This window comes from Leishmania donovani, chromosome 36 (assembly GCF_000227135.1).
Source record: "Leishmania donovani BPK282A1 complete genome, chromosome 36".
Taxonomy (NCBI): Eukaryota; Euglenozoa; class Kinetoplastea; order Trypanosomatida; family Trypanosomatidae; genus Leishmania; species Leishmania donovani.
Window position 1 is genome coordinate 94,689 of NC_018263.1, and position 17,815 is coordinate 112,503.

At 57.5% G+C, this 17,815-nt stretch overlaps 7 protein-coding genes and 1 pseudogene across 7 annotated transcripts, besides 1 other annotated feature; all 8 read right to left on the reverse strand.

Moving 5' to 3' along the window:
* Positions 1-625: 625 nt before the first annotated feature.
* LDBPK_360350 lies at positions 626-886 on the reverse strand (annotated as a pseudogene).
* Positions 626-886: a sequence feature.
* Positions 887-1,640: 754 nt separating this feature from the next.
* LDBPK_360360 (ribonuclease HII, putative) lies at positions 1,641-3,065 on the reverse strand (the record flags this gene model as incomplete). The annotated part of the gene is made up of 1 exon (XM_003865104.1): positions 1,641-3,065. One exon carries the CDS (start codon positions 3,063-3,065, stop codon positions 1,641-1,643), a length of 1,425 nt encoding a protein of 474 aa, XP_003865152.1.
* Positions 3,066-4,309: 1,244 nt separating this feature from the next.
* LDBPK_360370 (nuclear protein family a (nop10p), putative) lies at positions 4,310-4,501 on the reverse strand (the record flags this gene model as incomplete). The annotated part of the gene is made up of 1 exon (XM_003865105.1): positions 4,310-4,501. One exon carries the CDS (start codon positions 4,499-4,501, stop codon positions 4,310-4,312), a length of 192 nt encoding a protein of 63 aa, XP_003865153.1.
* Positions 4,502-6,511: 2,010 nt separating this feature from the next.
* Positions 6,512-8,023, reverse strand: LDBPK_360380 (hypothetical protein, conserved; the record flags this gene model as incomplete). The annotated part of the gene is made up of 1 exon (XM_003865106.1): positions 6,512-8,023. One exon carries the CDS (start codon positions 8,021-8,023, stop codon positions 6,512-6,514), a length of 1,512 nt encoding a protein of 503 aa, XP_003865154.1.
* A 1,239-nt stretch (positions 8,024-9,262) lies between these two features.
* On the reverse strand, positions 9,263-10,042 carry LDBPK_360390 (hypothetical protein, conserved; the record flags this gene model as incomplete). The annotated part of the gene is made up of 1 exon (XM_003865107.1): positions 9,263-10,042. The coding sequence occupies one exon, from the start codon at positions 10,040-10,042 to the stop codon at positions 9,263-9,265; it is 780 nt and encodes a 259-aa protein (XP_003865155.1).
* Positions 10,043-11,084: 1,042 nt separating this feature from the next.
* On the reverse strand, positions 11,085-12,452 carry LDBPK_360400 (phosphatidylinositol-4-phosphate 5-kinase-like protein; the record flags this gene model as incomplete). Its single annotated transcript, XM_003865108.1, has 1 exon — positions 11,085-12,452. One exon carries the CDS (start codon positions 12,450-12,452, stop codon positions 11,085-11,087), a length of 1,368 nt encoding a protein of 455 aa, XP_003865156.1.
* Positions 12,453-13,018: 566 nt separating this feature from the next.
* Positions 13,019-13,480, reverse strand: LDBPK_360410 (hypothetical protein, conserved; the record flags this gene model as incomplete). The annotated part of the gene is made up of 1 exon (XM_003865109.1): positions 13,019-13,480. The coding sequence occupies one exon, from the start codon at positions 13,478-13,480 to the stop codon at positions 13,019-13,021; it is 462 nt and encodes a 153-aa protein (XP_003865157.1).
* Positions 13,481-15,817: 2,337 nt separating this feature from the next.
* LDBPK_360420 (hypothetical protein, conserved) lies at positions 15,818-17,809 on the reverse strand (the record flags this gene model as incomplete). Its single annotated transcript, XM_003865110.1, has 1 exon — positions 15,818-17,809. One exon carries the CDS (start codon positions 17,807-17,809, stop codon positions 15,818-15,820), a length of 1,992 nt encoding a protein of 663 aa, XP_003865158.1.
* Positions 17,810-17,815: the final 6 nt, after the last annotated feature.

The window sequence follows — 17,815 nt, forward strand, 5'->3', positions numbered from 1 at the left end:
CACGTGGAGAGCCTCCGCCGGGGCAGCGCAGTAGCCACTCCAAGCCGCCTCCGCAGCGTCTGCCCTCCATTCACAGACCGGACAAGTTGTGAAGCGCACTGCCGCTGGTGCATAACTGAGGTGAGGCGGATGTGGCGCGAGGCTGAAAGTCTTGGCTGCAACAGCCCGACGCGGAGGCAAGCCGTCGTCTCATGCGCACCCCGGCAGGATACAGAGTAGACTTACGAGATGCCAGAGCGGGCGGATCGTCCGCCCACAGGCGCAGCGAATAGGTCTCCTCCGCAGTCACTGTATTGTATTCCTGCTCCGGCGTGTGCTCCCGAGTTGCGTCCGCCACCAGCTGCGCTAGGTGAACGCAGGAGATCTGTCATTTTCGACGGCACAGCCACCTGCCGCTGGTGAGTCGAGCAGGGTGCGTCCTACACGACATCTTTTCCTGCCCTCGGGTGCCCTGAGTGAACCGCTCAAACCACGGCTGGTCATCGGTGATGCGTTGCTTGATAACCGCCTGCCAGGCCTCCAGATCCCCCAGGCGGCCATCGGCATCCTCACCAGATGCAACGCAGCTGTGTTTCGAGCCGTCGTAGGCTACAAGCAGCATATCCTTCCGTATTGGTCCGGCAGCCTACATGACCAGTCGTGAGGCATCTCGCTCATTATCTACCTGTGGCGCCAAACGACGCCTCACTCGTACGCGCCCGGAGACACGATGTACGCCGAGAACAATCACAGCGACGCGCGCTCCGTTGGAGATCCTTCTACGCGGAGACAGAGGTATGAATTGTTGGAGTAGAAAGAAAGTTTTGATTCGCAGCAGCCGTACCACCAAGACCAAGTCGGCGTGTAGCCATCGCGTAAGACACCGTGTACGAACCGGCAGCAGCATTATTTGAGTAAGGGGTAAGAGCGGGGGGGGGGCGCAAGTGCATGCGCGCAAATACGCATACACATGAATAACGATGGCCGGCCTAAACCTGTGAAGGTTAGGCAGCGTAGGCAACAGTTGTCCACCAGCACAGGAGGAGAACGGATTACGCGAACGACTTCATCCGGCCCTTCGCCGCCTACGTGTAAAAGATGTTTTTATTTTTATGCCGACATCAAGCGATCGGCACAAGCTCAGACATGCCTTCTGTGAACTCTGTAAGCCGGCCCTCTTTATTCATATGCTTCATGTATTCCGTGTGTGTGTGGGGGGGGGGAGGGGGGGGGGTATGCATGTGTACGCTGGCGGGCGGGCGTGATGGCGGTCCATGCACACGCACTCAGCTAAGCATAGCGGCCATCCGCACAAGCACGCATACATCCAGCCTATGCAGTGGATACCGGCAAACAAAAAGGCAAGGAGCGACTCGACTTCATTTTTCTCTCGGACACCTCCTTTGCAAGAGGCGGCTCACCGCAAAACACACAGCGGCAAGGGAAGAGAAGGAGAGAAAGAGAGAGCGACACCGGTGAGGAACCGCAGGCCGTATTGGCGTCGATGCCGTGCCTCCACGGAGCATCGCACCTGCCTTTTCTCCCCCCACTAACCTGCCAGCACCCGCGCTAGCAGTGAGGTAAGCCGAGATGCCGAGAGACAGCCTGTGTCCTGGGTCGCCCTCAACAACGCTCTGCCCACTCGATTTCCACCCCGCGCCTCACTTCCTCTGCAGCCCCTTCTCCAGCACCGTGCGGCATGGGCGATAGGTCTTGCGGTGTATCGGGCACAGTCCGTTCTTGGCCACGTACTTCATGTGCTGCTCGACCGGGTATCCTTTGTTTTCCCGAAAGCCGTAGCCGGGGTAGAGGGCGTCGATGTAGTTCATGAGCTCGTCACGGGTGACCTTGGCGAGACACGACGCGGCGGCGATGGAGAGGCTGCGCTTATCGCCCTCGATGATGGGCTGCACGTCGCCACCAATGCGAACGCTGGTGAAGTAGTCGTAGCTCGGGCCCGGTACGGCATGGCCGTCGATGAGAACTAGCGGAGGCTGTATTGGTTCGAAGTCGAAGTACTCGGTGGCCCCTTTCAGGAGCTCCAGGTGATGCGGCACCTGATAGCGTTTCTCGTTGTCGTGGTTGGCGGCGGTGCAGAAGCGGCTGAACAGGTACTGCGCAATGCTGGATGAGCGCGGCCGCGGCGCCGCCTCGTGCGAGAAGCGCGCGTCGCTCAGCATGTGCCAAATAGACTGAGCGGAGCGGTGCATCGTGTTCATGGAGGCGTTGTAGATGTTGTACTCATCAATGTAGGTGTGGTTGGCGATGCCGATGGACCAGAAGTACACATAGTTGCCTGCGCTGTTGTACCCGTGATAGGTGATCAGATACGGCGTTTGCATGGAGATCAGCTTCTTGAAGGGCAGTTTCGATAGCTTCACGTGGGAGTCGAACTTCTTACTGCTAAGCGCTAACGATGTCGCCTCATCACCGGCGCAGTGGTGCACGACAAACTTCTTGCAACTGGCAATGTCGAAGAAGTCAACGTGTCCGGTGATCATGGCAAACACTAGGTCGCGCTGCCGCTCCGACACGGACTTGCTGTCGAAGATCTGAAACTGCTCGGGTGCCTCGTACAGCTGGTCAAACTCGTTGTTGAAGCTGGAGACGGGAATGCGCGAGACGGCGGCGCCGACGACGGGGCCGGCAAGTGGGCCTCTGCCCGCCTCATCGCATCCGATCGTCACGGCTGTTTCCTTGATGCTGCGCCGCAGTCGCACGCCGTGCCTCTTCATGTGCGCCACCGCCACATCTCTCTCTCGCTCAAGCTTACGACGAGTCGCCGCAGAGATGCCACTGGTATCGGGAACCGGCAGCGTGCGGCCTAAGATGTTCGTCTGAGGCAGCAGACCGTCACGATAGAGCTGGTACCCGACCAGGTCCAGCGTGCCATCGAGTGTAGGCTCGCCCGTGTCCGTCTGGCGATGCCCCACCTCCACCTTCTGCAGCGCGTTCCATGTCGGCGGTGGCCTGAAAGGGGAATAGGCGAGTCGCTTCTGCCGAAGAACGCGACTGGGCCGGAGCAACCCACTGCCAAGGGCGGACGTACTACGTGCAAGAGGAACGAAGCGCCATGCGTGGAGCATGATAGGCAGTCACCTTTCGAGTGAGCTGCGGCCGCACGTAAGTGCGTGTGAGAGTATATGTGTGGTGTGTGAATCGTTGAAGCTGTGACTTCAACGAAAGGCGCTGCGAACGTCTGAAGCTCGTCCAAGCCAGCGCTGCACGGCGATGAAACTCCTTTTGTGGGCACGCGGAAAAGAAGAAAACCACAACAGTGTGAAGGCGCGCCTTGAGCAGGCGAACGGTGCAGATGGAAAAAGACAGAAAAAAGCACAAGAGATGTACTCGGGTTGAGTGATGTCTATGAACGCATGAGTGTATGGGCAGGTGTGTCAAAAAGAGCTCTCGTGCGCTGAGAAGGTCTATCTCTATCTCTGGACCTGCGCGTGACCAGGCGTATGTGTATGGAAGTGTGAGTGCGATGACAGGGGACGTCTTGAAGGCCACCGCTCAAGAGGAGGGGAGGGTAGTGCTCCTGTACGGCCTCGAGTGGTTGGTGTGTCGCTGCGTAGTTAAAGGGGTAGAAGCAGAGTAGGGAGGGGCGATGCGAGAGTCCGAGAGCGTATGTCGTATCCTCGATGTGGTGATTGCAGCTGTAATCGAAAGACAAACGAGAGGCGGGCGATGCAAGGCAAGGGCAGAGGGGGGGAGGGCGGCTGGCGGGAGCCGTGTTGGATGCTCCCCGTACCCGCTGGCAAAAGAGGGGAGAGGCAGAAAGGGAAGCATGCGCCGAGGAGAGGCAGTGCCGAGGTCGGGATACGGAAGGACAGGACCATTGTTGTCTTTTAGAGCGGCATAGACTGCAAGATCGGCACGGGTGCTGAAGCATCCTCTGCAGCCCCCCCCCCCTCCCTGCGGTAAACTCGAGATGCATTCTGTTCCATCTGAACGTGCAGACAGAGCAATGCGCACAAGCTCTCAAAGGACAAAAAATGTGGCACGCGTGTCAAAGGCGAGAACGTGACCCCCTGCCCTGACTCTTTTGTGTGTGTGTGTTTTCAAGTGCCCTTCATTCCCTTACGCCCTACACCACGTCGCGGATTACGTTCTTAACAGAATTCAGCGTAAAAGACACACACGTACACACGCAGAGACGGAGACAGACAAACTTCACACAGGCACATACGCACACGCTAACACCGGCACCAAAAAGGGTGCGAACGAAAAGACAAAATGCAGCGCTGCCGCACGCGCACGTTCTCGCATGCCAGCGACCTGCGAGGCGGAGAGACAACGCCTCACATTGGCGGCTTCCACCCCTCCTCATTTACAGCGGCTGCAGGCGACGCTCCGACGGCAGCACCTTGAAACGGCGCTTGATGGTTACGCGGTGGCGACTGAACTTGTCATCTGGGCTGAAGCGGGCGGGGTGGGCGCTCAGAGTCGGCTTGCCCTCCGGATCCACCTTCTTTAGCGTGTAGACACGCTTACCATCGACCATGTACACTCGAAGGTGCATGCTTGGACTGAGTATATGTGTGCTTGGATACCAATCTGTGCGCGTGTGTAGAGATGGGACAGTAAAGACACAAGTGAAATGTGATAGTCTCGTCTTCTTCGCGGGGTAAGCTGGAGTTCTGGGAACTACGGCAGAAGCGCGAGTTGCGACGTCATTCAGCAGGAGCGAGCAAGACCAAAGATGGGTGAGAGACAGAAATTGAACGTCACGCCAAAGGCCTTGATAGCATAGCACAACATAAATACCACGCACAGGGCAATGTAAGCGCACTCACCGCGCTGAAGGGTTCCGGCTACGGCGAAAAAAAAGGCGGTGGCTCGGGCCTGATGGTGCATACAGAGACGGACCTATTGCCGGCGCGACGGCTCTAACGCGCGCCTGAGTCACACAAGCGGCGCATCGGCATGTGTTCTCTTCATTGATCTTCCGCACATCGCTTCGTTTTTATTTGCGCGTGTAACGATGATCTCAACGCATTTCGAGATTACACACAAAAAAAAAAAAAAATAAAACAAGGCAACGACAGGTCGCATAACAGAAAGGGAGAAAAAGGAGACAAAAAGGGAGTCCCGCCCGTTTCGCTCTTGACACAGAAGCCAACAACAGACAGAAAACTAGAAAACAAAAAAAAAGGGTGCTCACTTACTTCTTTTCGTGCTCCGAAGCTGTACAAGCGTGACGCGATACGGCTGCTGCGTCTATGTGCGCCTGCTCTTGTTCTTTGTTTTCCACCAGAGAAAAGCGTGCGCGTCCGCATCTGTGCGCGCGCGCGAAGACAACGCATGGAAAGAACAGCAAAGAAAACGGCAGAAATGTTTTTTTTTTTTCGTTTTTTCCTTGTTGTTCAGCGTCACTTCACTCACAAGACAGCGGTGCACGGAAGAAGAGAGCGGCGGGATCACGACGGGCGCTCTCTTCAACAAAAGGAGAGGAACAGTGTATGTACATATATATATATATTGGAACAATGTGGTGAGGCAAGGCCCACCGATGTATTTGCAGGTAGGTACCTGTTTGCGCGAGCGCGGGGCTCGCAGTTACCAGGTAGCGCATACGGAAGTTCCAGTGCGTAAGGGCAGGGGAGCGGCGCAGCCTGAACAGAGTGTCTCACACGCATGGCCGAGAAAGAACACAGACACACCCCAACAAAAAAAAGAGAGACCACCGCAACAAAAAGTGTGCTACACCAAAAAAAAAGATGAGAGGGAGCAGAGGCGCAGACATGACACGGAAAAGGCGAAACAAAAACAAATGGGCAGAGAAAAGGGAAGAACGCGCCAGGGGCGCAAGGAATAAAGGACGCGCACAGGCATGCACGACGGCACACACGCATCGCCACAGGCACAAGCGCGCGCAAAGAGAGAGATATCGAGTCACAGATGCCTTTTCACTTACGCAACTGTACGCCCATCGTCGAGGTGTTGGATTACTGGGAGGTGGGTGCCGCAACACCGCCGTGAGTCGCCGCTCTCTACACCGACATGGTTGGTAGTTTACATAATGGTGAAAAGAAGAGATGACGTGAAGCAAAAACCAAGCGAAGCACCCAAAACCAAGGACAGAGGCGTTGGCCTATCACCACCCACCGGCGCACATTTTTCGCACTTGCTCCCGCACGCAGCCGCGCTTCTCTCGTCATTCCACAAAACAAAATGATGCTCGAATACTCCTTCATGGACACAAATGCCCTCCCCCACGACGCGAACGGCAGAGCTCGCGCGCCGCGCACCACACCGCCGAGGCGCAAACGATAACCAAAAAGGCAGGCGACAACATCCACAAGCACAACGAGAAAGGGCTCGCCTCCGCACTGCCTCACATAAGTGCAAGAAACGCCGCGTCACGAACAGAGAAACGCTCCTGATGCGTGAGCGGCAAGGGCAGCACGACGCGAAGGCGCGCTTAAAGGTGGGTCCTCTGTTGCATCACACCAAGCGAGTGGAAGAGGTAGGCTGCTTGGGGGGGGGGGGCAGTCTCGAGGCACACGCAAAAAAAAAAACGCTGCACTGCTCAATACGATTCTAAGTGATGTTCACGTTGGCGCAAGTGGGCCCGCAGCTTCCGGTCGTCGCGCATCAGACTCGTCAGGTAACATGTGTTATTCAGGATGGCAGCGTAGACGCTCTCCGGCAGAAAGCGCGGCATCTGCGCACGACACTTTCCTCTGCTGCGCACAAACGCCGTATTTGTGGGTGTAATGTCGCCTGGCTCCATGAGACTCTCCATCCCTGCGCGTCGAGCCCGCGTCTCGGAGAAGTCGTCCATCAAGTGCGCTCGCGCAGCGGACCGCCGAAGTTGCGCAAACACAGCGGAGGTCATCTCAAAGCGGAGCAGCGACTCGGGCAGCCGGCCGATCATGTGAAAGCTGTAGACGTCCAGCTCGCAGCTGGGAGCTGCAGCGTCATACGACGATTTTTCAGCAGAGCTGAGAAGACATGTGCGGCGCTGAATCGAGCCAAAACGTGCCCGCGCCTCTGCCCTTGCCCCGAACACCTCTCGTACCGCCTTTGGCACAGGACTAAAGGGTCGTTGCTGTACGGCAAGCTCCGCCTCATGCTGTGTAACGACGGCTTCCCAGTACGCCTCCTCCACATCACGACGTACCTTGCGGTAGTTGAGCTCTACCACGGCCTGCACACGCGCGCGGTGGCGCCGGAAGGCACGCTGGATGCGCACAACTCGCCCTTCTAGGAGATGAGCAGCGCAGCGCAGCTTCGTGCGCGGGATGCGTAGCAAGTGAAGAAAGGTGTCAGTGGCTCGTTCGCTGCGACGGTGCCGCCGCCAGTGGACCTTAAGAAGCACGTGTTTGGCCACAATCGCCGTCGCCCGCACCATCTGCTTGTGAAAGCGGTAGAGCTTCCAGATGGGGACGAAGAGAAGCCGCAGAGCGTGGTATGCCGCGAGCTTGTCCGGCCGCGGGGTCGTGGGGCTCACAGCGGTCGCCGACTTCGAGTTGGCCGACAGCTTCAGCTCATCCTCGATGGCAGCGGTGTCCAGCTGCAGCTTCAGCATGCGGCCCGGCTGGATCGGCTGATGCCGCGGCCCTTTCGGAGAGCAGGTGGTGAGCGTGGAGCTTGACAAGCCGCCATCAAAGCCATCGTTGAGCTGCGATGAATCCTCGTCTTTCCCCGTGCCGAGCTTATCCGCTGCGAATGGGACGCCTCGAATGGCGAGCACCTTCGCGGAGTCTGCGGCAGAGACGGTTCGAGGGCGTGCCTTTAGAACGGAACCTTCACTCGTCTTGCATAGCGTGCGCTGTCGACTATGCGAAACAGTTGCACAGATGTCATGAGCGCCGCGCAGGGAGCGAGGCCACGGGACAGAAGTGGGTTCGGTAAAGATGTACTTCGGCACATGTCTTGGTGCGTTGAGCGAAACTCGTCGCGGCCGGCTACTCGCGGTGACGGCCACGTGGTAACTGCGATGATGTAGTGCTGCCGCTGCGACCCCCGACATCGGAGGACGCGGTACCGCCGCCACCTGCGGAAGCGTCGTCGCCGACACAGTGCGCGGCTTCTGCATTGGTAGGATAATAAGCAGCTTAATGGGGGAAGAGAGTGGACAGATATGATGATCTAGGTAAAGAGCAAAAAAAAAGGCGCGAGAAAGTCAGGGTGAAAAGCGATGCAAAGAAGGGCAATGAGAAAACAACTTCAAAAAAAGATGTGCACGGACAGAACGGCGGGTGTGCCGCGATGTGCGCAGGGCTCTAAGTAGCGTCTGTGTACAGGTATTTATTTTTCTTTTCGGAAGCAGTTGGGAGGCGCCTCAAGCCCGTTTACCGACAAAACTGTTTGGCACCACGTCACCAGCAGTCCATAAAGCCCCATGAGGCGGTAAGTAGCAAGCGAAGAAGGGGATGAGGAAAGAAAGAGAACGAGGAGAGGCACTCGAGGCAGCCGACACGCACAGTTGCGTGGATGCCACGTGTAGGTTGCAGGCGCTGCATCAATCAGTAGAGAGTCGCCTTCAAGCTGCATCCATCAACGTCCACATCAGTGCTGCGATAACCCCTTGGCGATGATGAATATATGATCACGTACTCGGGCTGGGCCGTATGCAGCGTTGTGGCACCGCACACCCGCTGCTGCGCAGCGTGGTCAAGGGACTCTCCTTGCTAGACATAATATGTTGGTTTTTGTTGCGCCGGCGAGCCCATGCGTGTCAGGCGTCGGCGCGTTACTCGTTTTTTGTTTTTCTTTACACAAAGAGAAGAACGACAACGACACACGAAACAGGGAGCAAACATGGAGGATGAGAAACAGCGACAACAATACAGATGGTATGGGTGTGTGTCACTGTCGCCAGGTACGAGCAGGTAGGTCGAGAATCACAGCAAACGACCACACCCTCACGTCCTGCCTCGGCATGTCGCTCTCCCTCCCCCTCCCGAATAAAAAAAAAAGAAAGCACCTCCGCCATCCCTCCAGACTCCCTTGCACACAAACAGAGAGATGGTGAGAGGAGGTAGGGGAAGCGGTCAGCAACCGTTTCGACAAGCACCAGAGGTGGAGGCACAGCGCATAAGCACACACACATACACAGGCAGTCAACAAAAACGAAAATGCCAACTCCCCCATTCATCGCATCATCACGGACAGACACACACGCACAGGCCTCTTTCGGGCCCCGCGTCATCCGGGGCCCTCCCACCACTGCTGCTTAAAGAGGCAAGCACAGAAGAGATGATGAGGGAGGCCGTGTGAGTTCGAAAAGAAAAGCGGTCTGTCCCACTCTTGTCGTCACAGATGCTCCACCAACTTATCTGCGTTTCGCCGCCGTTCCCTTCGCACGCTTCTGCGAACGCCACTTCTTCAGAAGGACGTCCGGCGCGTTTTCGTAGCCCCATCGGTGGTGATCCTTCACAAACGCCAACTCATCAGAGATCTGCTTGAACACCTTGGCGAAGTCCACTGGTTGCGCCGACGCTTGCGGCATCTGCTGCATCATCATCGCACTATGGTTTTCCGACTCGACATCCTCGCCGAGCAGCAGCTGGAGCAGGCCCTGGTTGCCGGACATGATGAGAAAGTAGAGGCTGAGGGAGGTGACGTAGTTGCAGTTGAGCACGTCTATCTCGAGCCCGCGCTGCATCATCTCACGAAAGCGATGCGACAATGGAAACGGGAACTTGGCGACCACAAAGCCGGAGAAGAAGTAAGAGACCAGCATCATCATACCAATGTTCGGCACCATCATCATAAACTGGTTCTTTAGCAAACCCATCATGACATTCGGGTCGTTCATCATCTCCATCGGGTTGACAGGATCCACCTCCTTCTTCAACATCCCGTTCAGCATGCGCTCCGCCCGGTGCTTGAAGGACTCGGGTGACAGCGCAGCACCGCCGCTGAGCAGTATGCGGCCGTAGTTTTGAATGTTCACATTGCAGATGCGGGCCATGTTTGGCTTGGAGGGGGAATTCATGAGGATGGTGACGTAGTGGCGCAGCACACCCATGAATAGGACAATCACAATCAAAGGCAGTAGCACCCAGTCCCGGATGCTGGGGTCCAACAGAATGTTTTGCTCAGCCGTCATTGTTCGAGCGCAGTCGGGGGTGCGACAAGAAAAGAAAAGCGATGAGACAAGTACGGCTGGCGCGCCAACCAAAGAAGAGATAAGAGCAGCGAGTAGAACTGCGGCGCCGTGTGTGTGCAACGCGTATGTGGCGGCAGCGTATCTTCGGTGGCGGACCGTGTGGAGTGCCTGTTTTGCGCTCAGATTTGGATGAACAGAAGAGCAACGCGATAGAGCCACGAGAGGCACGGAGAGGGAAGCACGTCACCTAAAAGGCACAGCACAAAGACGGCGCGCCAAGACCACGTGTATAGAGCCACTAGAAAGATCGAGAAAGGAGGAAAAAATGAAACCGAGTACCCTTTCAAAAGGGAGCGTGCGCACGCAAGAGAGAGAAGGGGAAGGGGGCGTGTCGGTCGTCAGCGAATTCGTCGGTGGCGAGGAGGGAGGGAGGGAAGCGAGCGGGCGTGTAGAGAATCGGTCGATCGAGCACTGTCTCAGCACCAATGGAAGTGGTGCGTATGAGCGCGTAAGAGCATTGCATCGCTTGTGTGGCGAGCACACATCGAGGAGTGGAGTTCGACTTCTATGAGAGTTTGAGCAATCGGCTCACGTGGGGCAGCCGCAGCACCCCTTGCTGTAGAACACTACGAGAGCAGGAGAAGGGGTGGGAAATCGACGACGCCAGTGTGGGCGACACATAAGGCTCGCAGGCTTTTAGTTTCGAAAGAAGGGCGGATAGAGAGGAGAGGCTGGGTCGGTCTTGACGGACAGCGCTTCAGACTCCACCACGCATACGAATGGCACAAAGAGACGGCGAAGAGGCAACTAAAGATAAAACGAAGGGCTGCTGCGGAGTGAGGACAGTGTGGCACAAGCACACCAGCACGCAAGCATGAACACGCTTCATATGCAGCAGATCAATAATAAACGGCCCCAGTGTCGGCGTGGGAAGAGGGAGGGCGGCTTAGGGCACCGACACATTGCACACGCAGCAGCTCCCCCTCCATGATGGTGCTCGGCCACACGTTGCCCCATATCCCGATAAAGAAAGCAGCGATGACTACCCGCCGTTCGCCTCCTCCTTCACATCCGGGAAGATCAACTCGGTGAACGATGTGATGCGGTGCGCGTAGCGGTCGGGCGGGATGGTGGAGAGCGTTTTTTGCTTCCACAGCAGTGACTTGAAGAAGTTGGCACCCTTTTTCTTCAACGTGTACGTGGTGAGAACGTCGATTACGCCGATGTAGTACACCTCCTGATCGTCAAAGCTGCGCACGCCGTTGGCAAACTCTGGAAACGTTGTTAGCGTCGTCCTCGTGCCGAACGGGTGATTGTCTTGTGCAAGAGTGGCGGGCCTCACCTCGGCCGACGTCGATACAGGCGCGACGCCGGAAGAGGATGCCACATTCGTGTTCTCAATACCGTACCGCTTCTCTGGCGGTCGCGTCTTGTCATCCTGGTAGGCGACGCCGATGAGCAGAGAGTAGTCCATCATGCCCGCATTTTTGAGAAAGTCATAGTCGCGCAGCAGTTCCTCCACAAGTCGCTTACGTGCGGTGCGTGGCGCCCAAAAGAGCCGCGTGAGGTCTTTGTCGTGCAGCGTGGGCAGTCCTTGCGCGCCCTCGGTTCCCCGCACCACGACCGCGCTCTCCCTGCCGGGGTGCTGCTGCGACGCATCGATTGCTGGGTTGGCAAGAACGTGGGGTTTTTTACGGGTTTTCGTGACATGCGGATCGGGCTCGTAGCCGCTGCGGATGAGGTGTGGGTAGTGGAGGTGCTTGCCATTCTTTGGAACGCGGCCCTTGATGTCCCACTTTTCGTGCAGCACGGAGGCGGCGCCGAAGACGTCGTTGAAGCACAAGATGTACCCCTCCTCGTTCCGCACGGAAACCTTCAGAAGCATGTAAAAGCGCATAAGGAGACTGCTGGGGTGGGCGGTGATGTGTAGCGTGTAGGCACGCAGCACACGAAGCAAAGCGCGGACCTCCTCCACTGAGATTGTCTTGCACATGAACAGCATGGTCTTTGATTTGAGGAAGAACGCTTGAGAGCGGCCCTCACCCATCTCCATCTTTAGGCGGTTCTCCGGCAACGACCACTCGTCTGCGAACTGTGGGTCTGTCACGCCCTTCAGCTGGCGAAGAAAGGAGAACACCTCCGGGGCATACTCGGTGACGCGCACCTTCACGTGCTTTCCCTTGTGGTCCGTGGATGGCACGGTGAGCTGCTGCACCGCGCTGCAGTCCTCTGGCTTGATCGCTTTGGATTGCTCAGCTAGGCTACAGTGAGTACTATGCATCGCCTGCGAGGACGAAGTGGCAGCTTCGGCCTTCTTCAGCCGCGCTGCTGCCGTCACCCTTAACGCCGCGGCCACCTGCAGCGCCGTGAGGCCACGGCCGCTCGTCGCAGTACCGCCGACTTGCCCCATGAGGATCTGCCGGGGATGGCGACTCGTTGAAGTGCACGCGAGCTTGGATTAGTGAACCCAAGGGTGAGGGGGAGAAAACGCGCCGTTGGGGTACTTGACGGCAAGCACCTCTCGAGCTTTGTTGTGAGTGTGTGTGCGACTGCGGCCTTCCAGCGGCACACTCATGGGGTAAGGTCATACAAGTCAAAAGCGGCTGAAAGTCATCAGGGAAGTACAGGCAGGCGAGTCAGGACAGACAAGATTGGAAGCGATGAAGCTCCCTCCACCTGAAACGAGTACGGCGCATTGGCCCTCCTCACCTGTCAACGCATCGTGTGCGCGCCGACGGCTGCAACACATCAGGCTGCAGTGCGGCAACACGGTGACCCTTTGACAGATCGCCTATTCCACCGTCGAGGGGCAAGATAAGGAGCCGATGCGCCTCTACCTCGATCCTCGTTGGGGTCTCTTTTTCTTCGCTTATTGCATAGTCGCAACCGTAGCCGCACATGGATACACAGAGACACACAATCGCATACACACGCATGCAAAGTCTTGCAATAGGAGATGGCGCACGCCGTTGGGGATCAGCCTTTCCTGTACTTGCGCATGAGTTTCTCCTTCAAGGAGAGCTCCTGACCCTGCGAAGAAGGGGGGTTCTGTTGCTGCTGAGTCATTGGCTGCTGCGGATGCGGCTGAGGTGTGCTGGCGAGCGCGCTCGCCTTCTCGGTGTTCGCCTCCTCGCGACGGCGTTTGTGCGACAGGATCTGCTGAAGGATATACGACTCCGCAGCCTGTTGCGACACCGGACCTTGTTGACCTGAATACGAGGAAGCAGAGGGCTGCTGTGCGGATGACGGCGACGGGCCGACAGTCCTATCTGTTGGCAGGTATGTCTCCGCTGCGGGCGAGGCACCCGCCTGAGCGCCGGTGCCGAAGATTTTTGCCTTCATGGCGCGGCGCCGCTGCTCACGCCAATCCTCCGGGTTAGCGCACAGCTTCAAAAGCTGCGGATGGACATTCGACAGATCCCCGTCGAAGTCGGACATGCCTACGATAGGCGTAATGTGCAGGGAGGGGGACAGAGAGCGGCGCAAAAAAAAAAACTAAATCGCCTGAGGGAAGGGCTGAAGGGGCGACGACTTCCACGTGGCGGAACACTGAGCCGGTCGAATCGGGCCTCGATGAGAAAAAGATGTCGTCCGTGCGCAGTAAGAGAGCGTTGATTGTCAGGCTACCTTTCTGTGCTTTCAAAATCAGCGCTAGGAGAGGGGCCTGCGCGGGGAGTCAGCTGAGCGGATGAGCAGTGCCGCGTCGCACGAGACATGTCAGAGCGGACGCATGTACGGTTCAGTCGATGTATGATGGGTGGTAGTGGAGGCAGAAGGAGAGAGGAGTCGAGAGATGGAAGAAGCATGCTTGCGATCGCAGACATTAAAGAGGGAATCAAGATAGCATCTTCATTCAACAAGCAACAAAGTAACATGGCAAGAGTTACAATAAAAAGTAGGTGTCATATGGATCACCTTTTTGCGTGCATGGTCAGTTCGGGATCGCGCGCGAAGCAACGCCTCCGTTTCGATCGAGCGTTGCCCTTTTGAGACGAGGCGGACATAATGCGCTGGCACCGCAAAAAAAAAAGCGCTGACGTGTCAGACGTACTCTGTAGCTTACTGAGTCATCCTGCGTCAGCTCGCGACTGCATTCGCAAAGCATACCGTCACCGGTCTTTAAACTGGGATGTCTTCGAGTTCTTACTACTTTGATCCGTTGCCGGTACTGTTTTTTTTTGGGGGGGGGGTCTATTGCGAAGACAGTGGTGCTAGGTGGCTTGCACCACATCTCACCGCATCCGTCTACGGCAAGAGCTTGGGCGTGATTCAACTGTGTCACGGCTCACAACTTTCTACAACCTTCGAGGGAACTTACGCGGTTCATTGTAACTATGACAATGGTGTATCTGTGTATGCTCATGAGGGGTGAAGTCACGGAAAGCATGGATAGATTCGAATCATAACAGCCCAGCCGCGGTACGCCGAGGCCTCTGAAGGGGCGGAGGCTGAAGACGCGTGCATCTCGGCGAGAACCGCGTTGTGCGGAAGGCTGAGCCAGAGGCACAGTGACTCCGCTGCGCGGACGTACTCTTGGCAGAAATGCAGTCACTACATAGCGTTGTCACAACTCCTTCGAACACTTAAGAGGCGCCAGCAGGGACAAGTGCACGCACACAGCGTCCGACCAAACGGCAGATCAGTAGAGGTAGACCATAAAAAGGTCAATGTGATGCTTCAGTGAATGAAATCAGCTCAAACAGAACGCATAAATCGGTTGATCATCGTCTCTGTCACCGCCCTTTGAACGCTACACACCCGAACACAAAAAAGTGTGCCACGACTCTTAGCTCTCTCCATATCCGTGTTAGCGGGGCACTCTCCCCTCTTCCCCCGTGACAAAGAAACTCAGCAACGAAGGCAAGTGTGAAAAAGCGCGCAGTCCTTCCCGCAACAGCGCACACAACTGCCACACCTCGCTCACAGTAAACAATCTAGGGCTTATTTTCTGCGAAGCGATCCACTAATGGAAGGCAGCCTCCGCGGTAAGCATCACCCTTCGACGATCCACAGAGTGTCCCCTCTTCCTCCCCCTCCCACTGACTTCCAGCAACATTGGCGCCGCGGTGCAACAAACTTCGACAAAAAAGGCGTGGATACGCCCACTCCGGGCAGGTGTCTCGCTGCCGCAATCACTTGCGCTGGTCATCCATGTGCGCATGTGTATGTGAATGTGTGCTCTTGTGCAACGCTCTATACAAGGCGAGTATCATATACTGAGAGCGTGAAGGAAACGGTGAAGCGAGTACATGGAGAGAGGTGAAGAATGCGTCAGTAGCTCGAAGGATATGGCGTGCCTTAGAGAGTGCTGCAGTGCGTTGTGCGTGTATGGGAGGAGGGGGGGGGCAGGGCGGCATCCTAAGCTCATACAGGTAAGTCGCAGGCCTCAAGTGGGCATCGTATCCATGGAGAAGGCGTGGGCAACGATGATAAAAACTAAAGCAAGAGGCTCTCTGATGGCATATCGTTGCTTTTATGGCGAACGGCATCCCGCGCACTTCTCCTTTTTGGCCACATTACCCTCGCACGAACTCGACCGCAGATCGAGACTGCGCTCGACGTGCGATCCTGTGCGCCGATGCGCAGTTGCTGTACGCGCAATGCTTTTTATGTCGCGGCTCTGCTGAACACACACGCAGGGGTGCATGTATGGGATCGCTGATGCCTCTCTATGCAATACTTGTGCAGCATCAGCGCAGAATACAAACACAGACAAAAACGTCTTTGGCAGACCTGATGTGCAACTCCCTGCTGTGTGCCGTTGCTCTTTTCCTTTCATAGTTGCGGAGAGGCCACGCTCAGTAGCGCGTAAGGGTCATACCAGAGAGGCACCGGCACGGCAGCACCCGGAGCACGAGGCTGCGCGCTCAGAATCTTCTCTAGCCTCTCACGCCACGTCACCTGCGCCTTCTCGGCGTACTCGCGCTTGGAGTTGAGGAAGCGGACAGTATCCTCCTCCAACTTTGTGCACAGTGGCGGCACGCGCAGCTCCACTGGTAGGCGAACAGCGGAGAACACATTGACCCGGGGTACCACCCACCTTTGCATGTCGACGTTGTCACTCAGCACAGCGTGCAGATCGCCGAGCTCGACCTCGGGTCGCCGCCGCTTCAGTGAATTGTCAGCGGTGGTCGTGTCATCAGGGCGCGGGGCCTTGAAAATATAGCGTTGCTCCATCACCAGAAGCACCGCCCCCCACGCCGCCCGCTTCGCCTCCGGGATGAGGGGCAGGGTACGGAGCCACATCAGATCGCGTGTGCGCCGTTGGTTCATATCGGTCTGCCATGCCTGCTGTGAGGTACTGCCCCATGCCGCTACGCGCCACCGCGCGAGCTGCTCGACGAGTTGCATGAGCGGCTCTGCCTCCTCACTCTGGATGAAGTGGGAGGCGAACCGGCGGAATGACAGAAGGCCGCCAAGACGCTCGAAGACTGTCTGAACGCCGCTGCTCGAGGCCGCCAGCACATCCATCAAGATGCACATCTCCTCCGTGTGCTCTGTCATCTCGCACAGCCGTAGCAGGCCAGGCAGCGCCTCCAGTCGGTCATCCGGAAACGCCCGAGACGCTTCTCCGCCCTTCACGTGCGCCAGCACCGACAACCAAAACAGATGCTTCATCTCCGGCGGCATCTGCTTCACACTGGTGGAGGCAAGCGGAGGAGCGGCGGCGGCCGTCACACTGCCGTGCGCAACACCGCCGCCGGCGTGCTTCATGGGAACCTTCACTGGCGGGCGAGGTCCACCGACACCTGGAGCGACGGGCACCTTCACCGAACCTGTGCCGGGCAGCCGCCCCGCGAAAGGCGCCCGAGTCTCTAAAGCCTGCATCGGAGCCGCGGCAGCGGCCAAAGAAGGGCGAGGCGCCACCGCGGCAGGGACGGTCGCCGGCGCGGCGGACGTCGACCCCACCTGCACAGCCTCGATCTTGTACCCCGCGCCGCTCCGGAGGTATGTTTCAACCTTTACGCGACGGTCTGCCACAGAGGGGAAGCGGACATTCGCGGTCGACTGCTCGCCACCGTAACGTGTGCCGCCCTTCACCCAGTCCATGTACTTGGTGTGGTACGTTTGTGATGACAGCATCGTCTCCGGCACGCGGCTCTGAACGATGAGCATCGGCGCGAGCTGGCCGACAAAGGCGTCCCAGAGTGGTTTGAGGGGGCCAGGTTGGAGGCTGTCGTACAGAAGCTTCACATTGTCGCAGCAGCAGGCAAAGCAAATCGCCAGCTCGCCCGAGTTCTTCCACGTGAACCGCTGCATCACACGGCCGCTGCGCTGCGCCTGCTGGTACTGCCGTTTGTACTCCTGCCGCACCTCCGTCACAAACATCTCCACCGCCACACGGAAGTAGTCCAGCGTGCGGTGACGCCCATCCGGATAGCGTTTCTTATCGGTGCTCAAGAGAAACAGAACCTTGGCCATGTCCTGCATGTCTCTGAGGGGTGGTAGCGGGATGTACTCCTTGTCTGGCCGCTCGAAGCGCAGCTCGGGATTCAGCTGCACATGCCGCTGCTGTTGTAGCTGCTGCGTAGACGTGGCTCTCTCTGTTGCAGCAGCACTTTGGCGCTGCGGGGGGGACAACGGACGTTCGCTATCAGACGATTCGGAGCCGGAGGAGCTGCCGCTGGCGCTGCTGCTGCTGTCGGAGACACTGCTGCTGGCTTCTTCAGAGTCGGTACTGCTGACGCTCGACGAGCCGCTAGACGCGGCCGACGTCTGCCGGCGCTCCTCGTCAGCAGCCGTGCCCTCGGTGCGTTTGGAGGACATGATAAG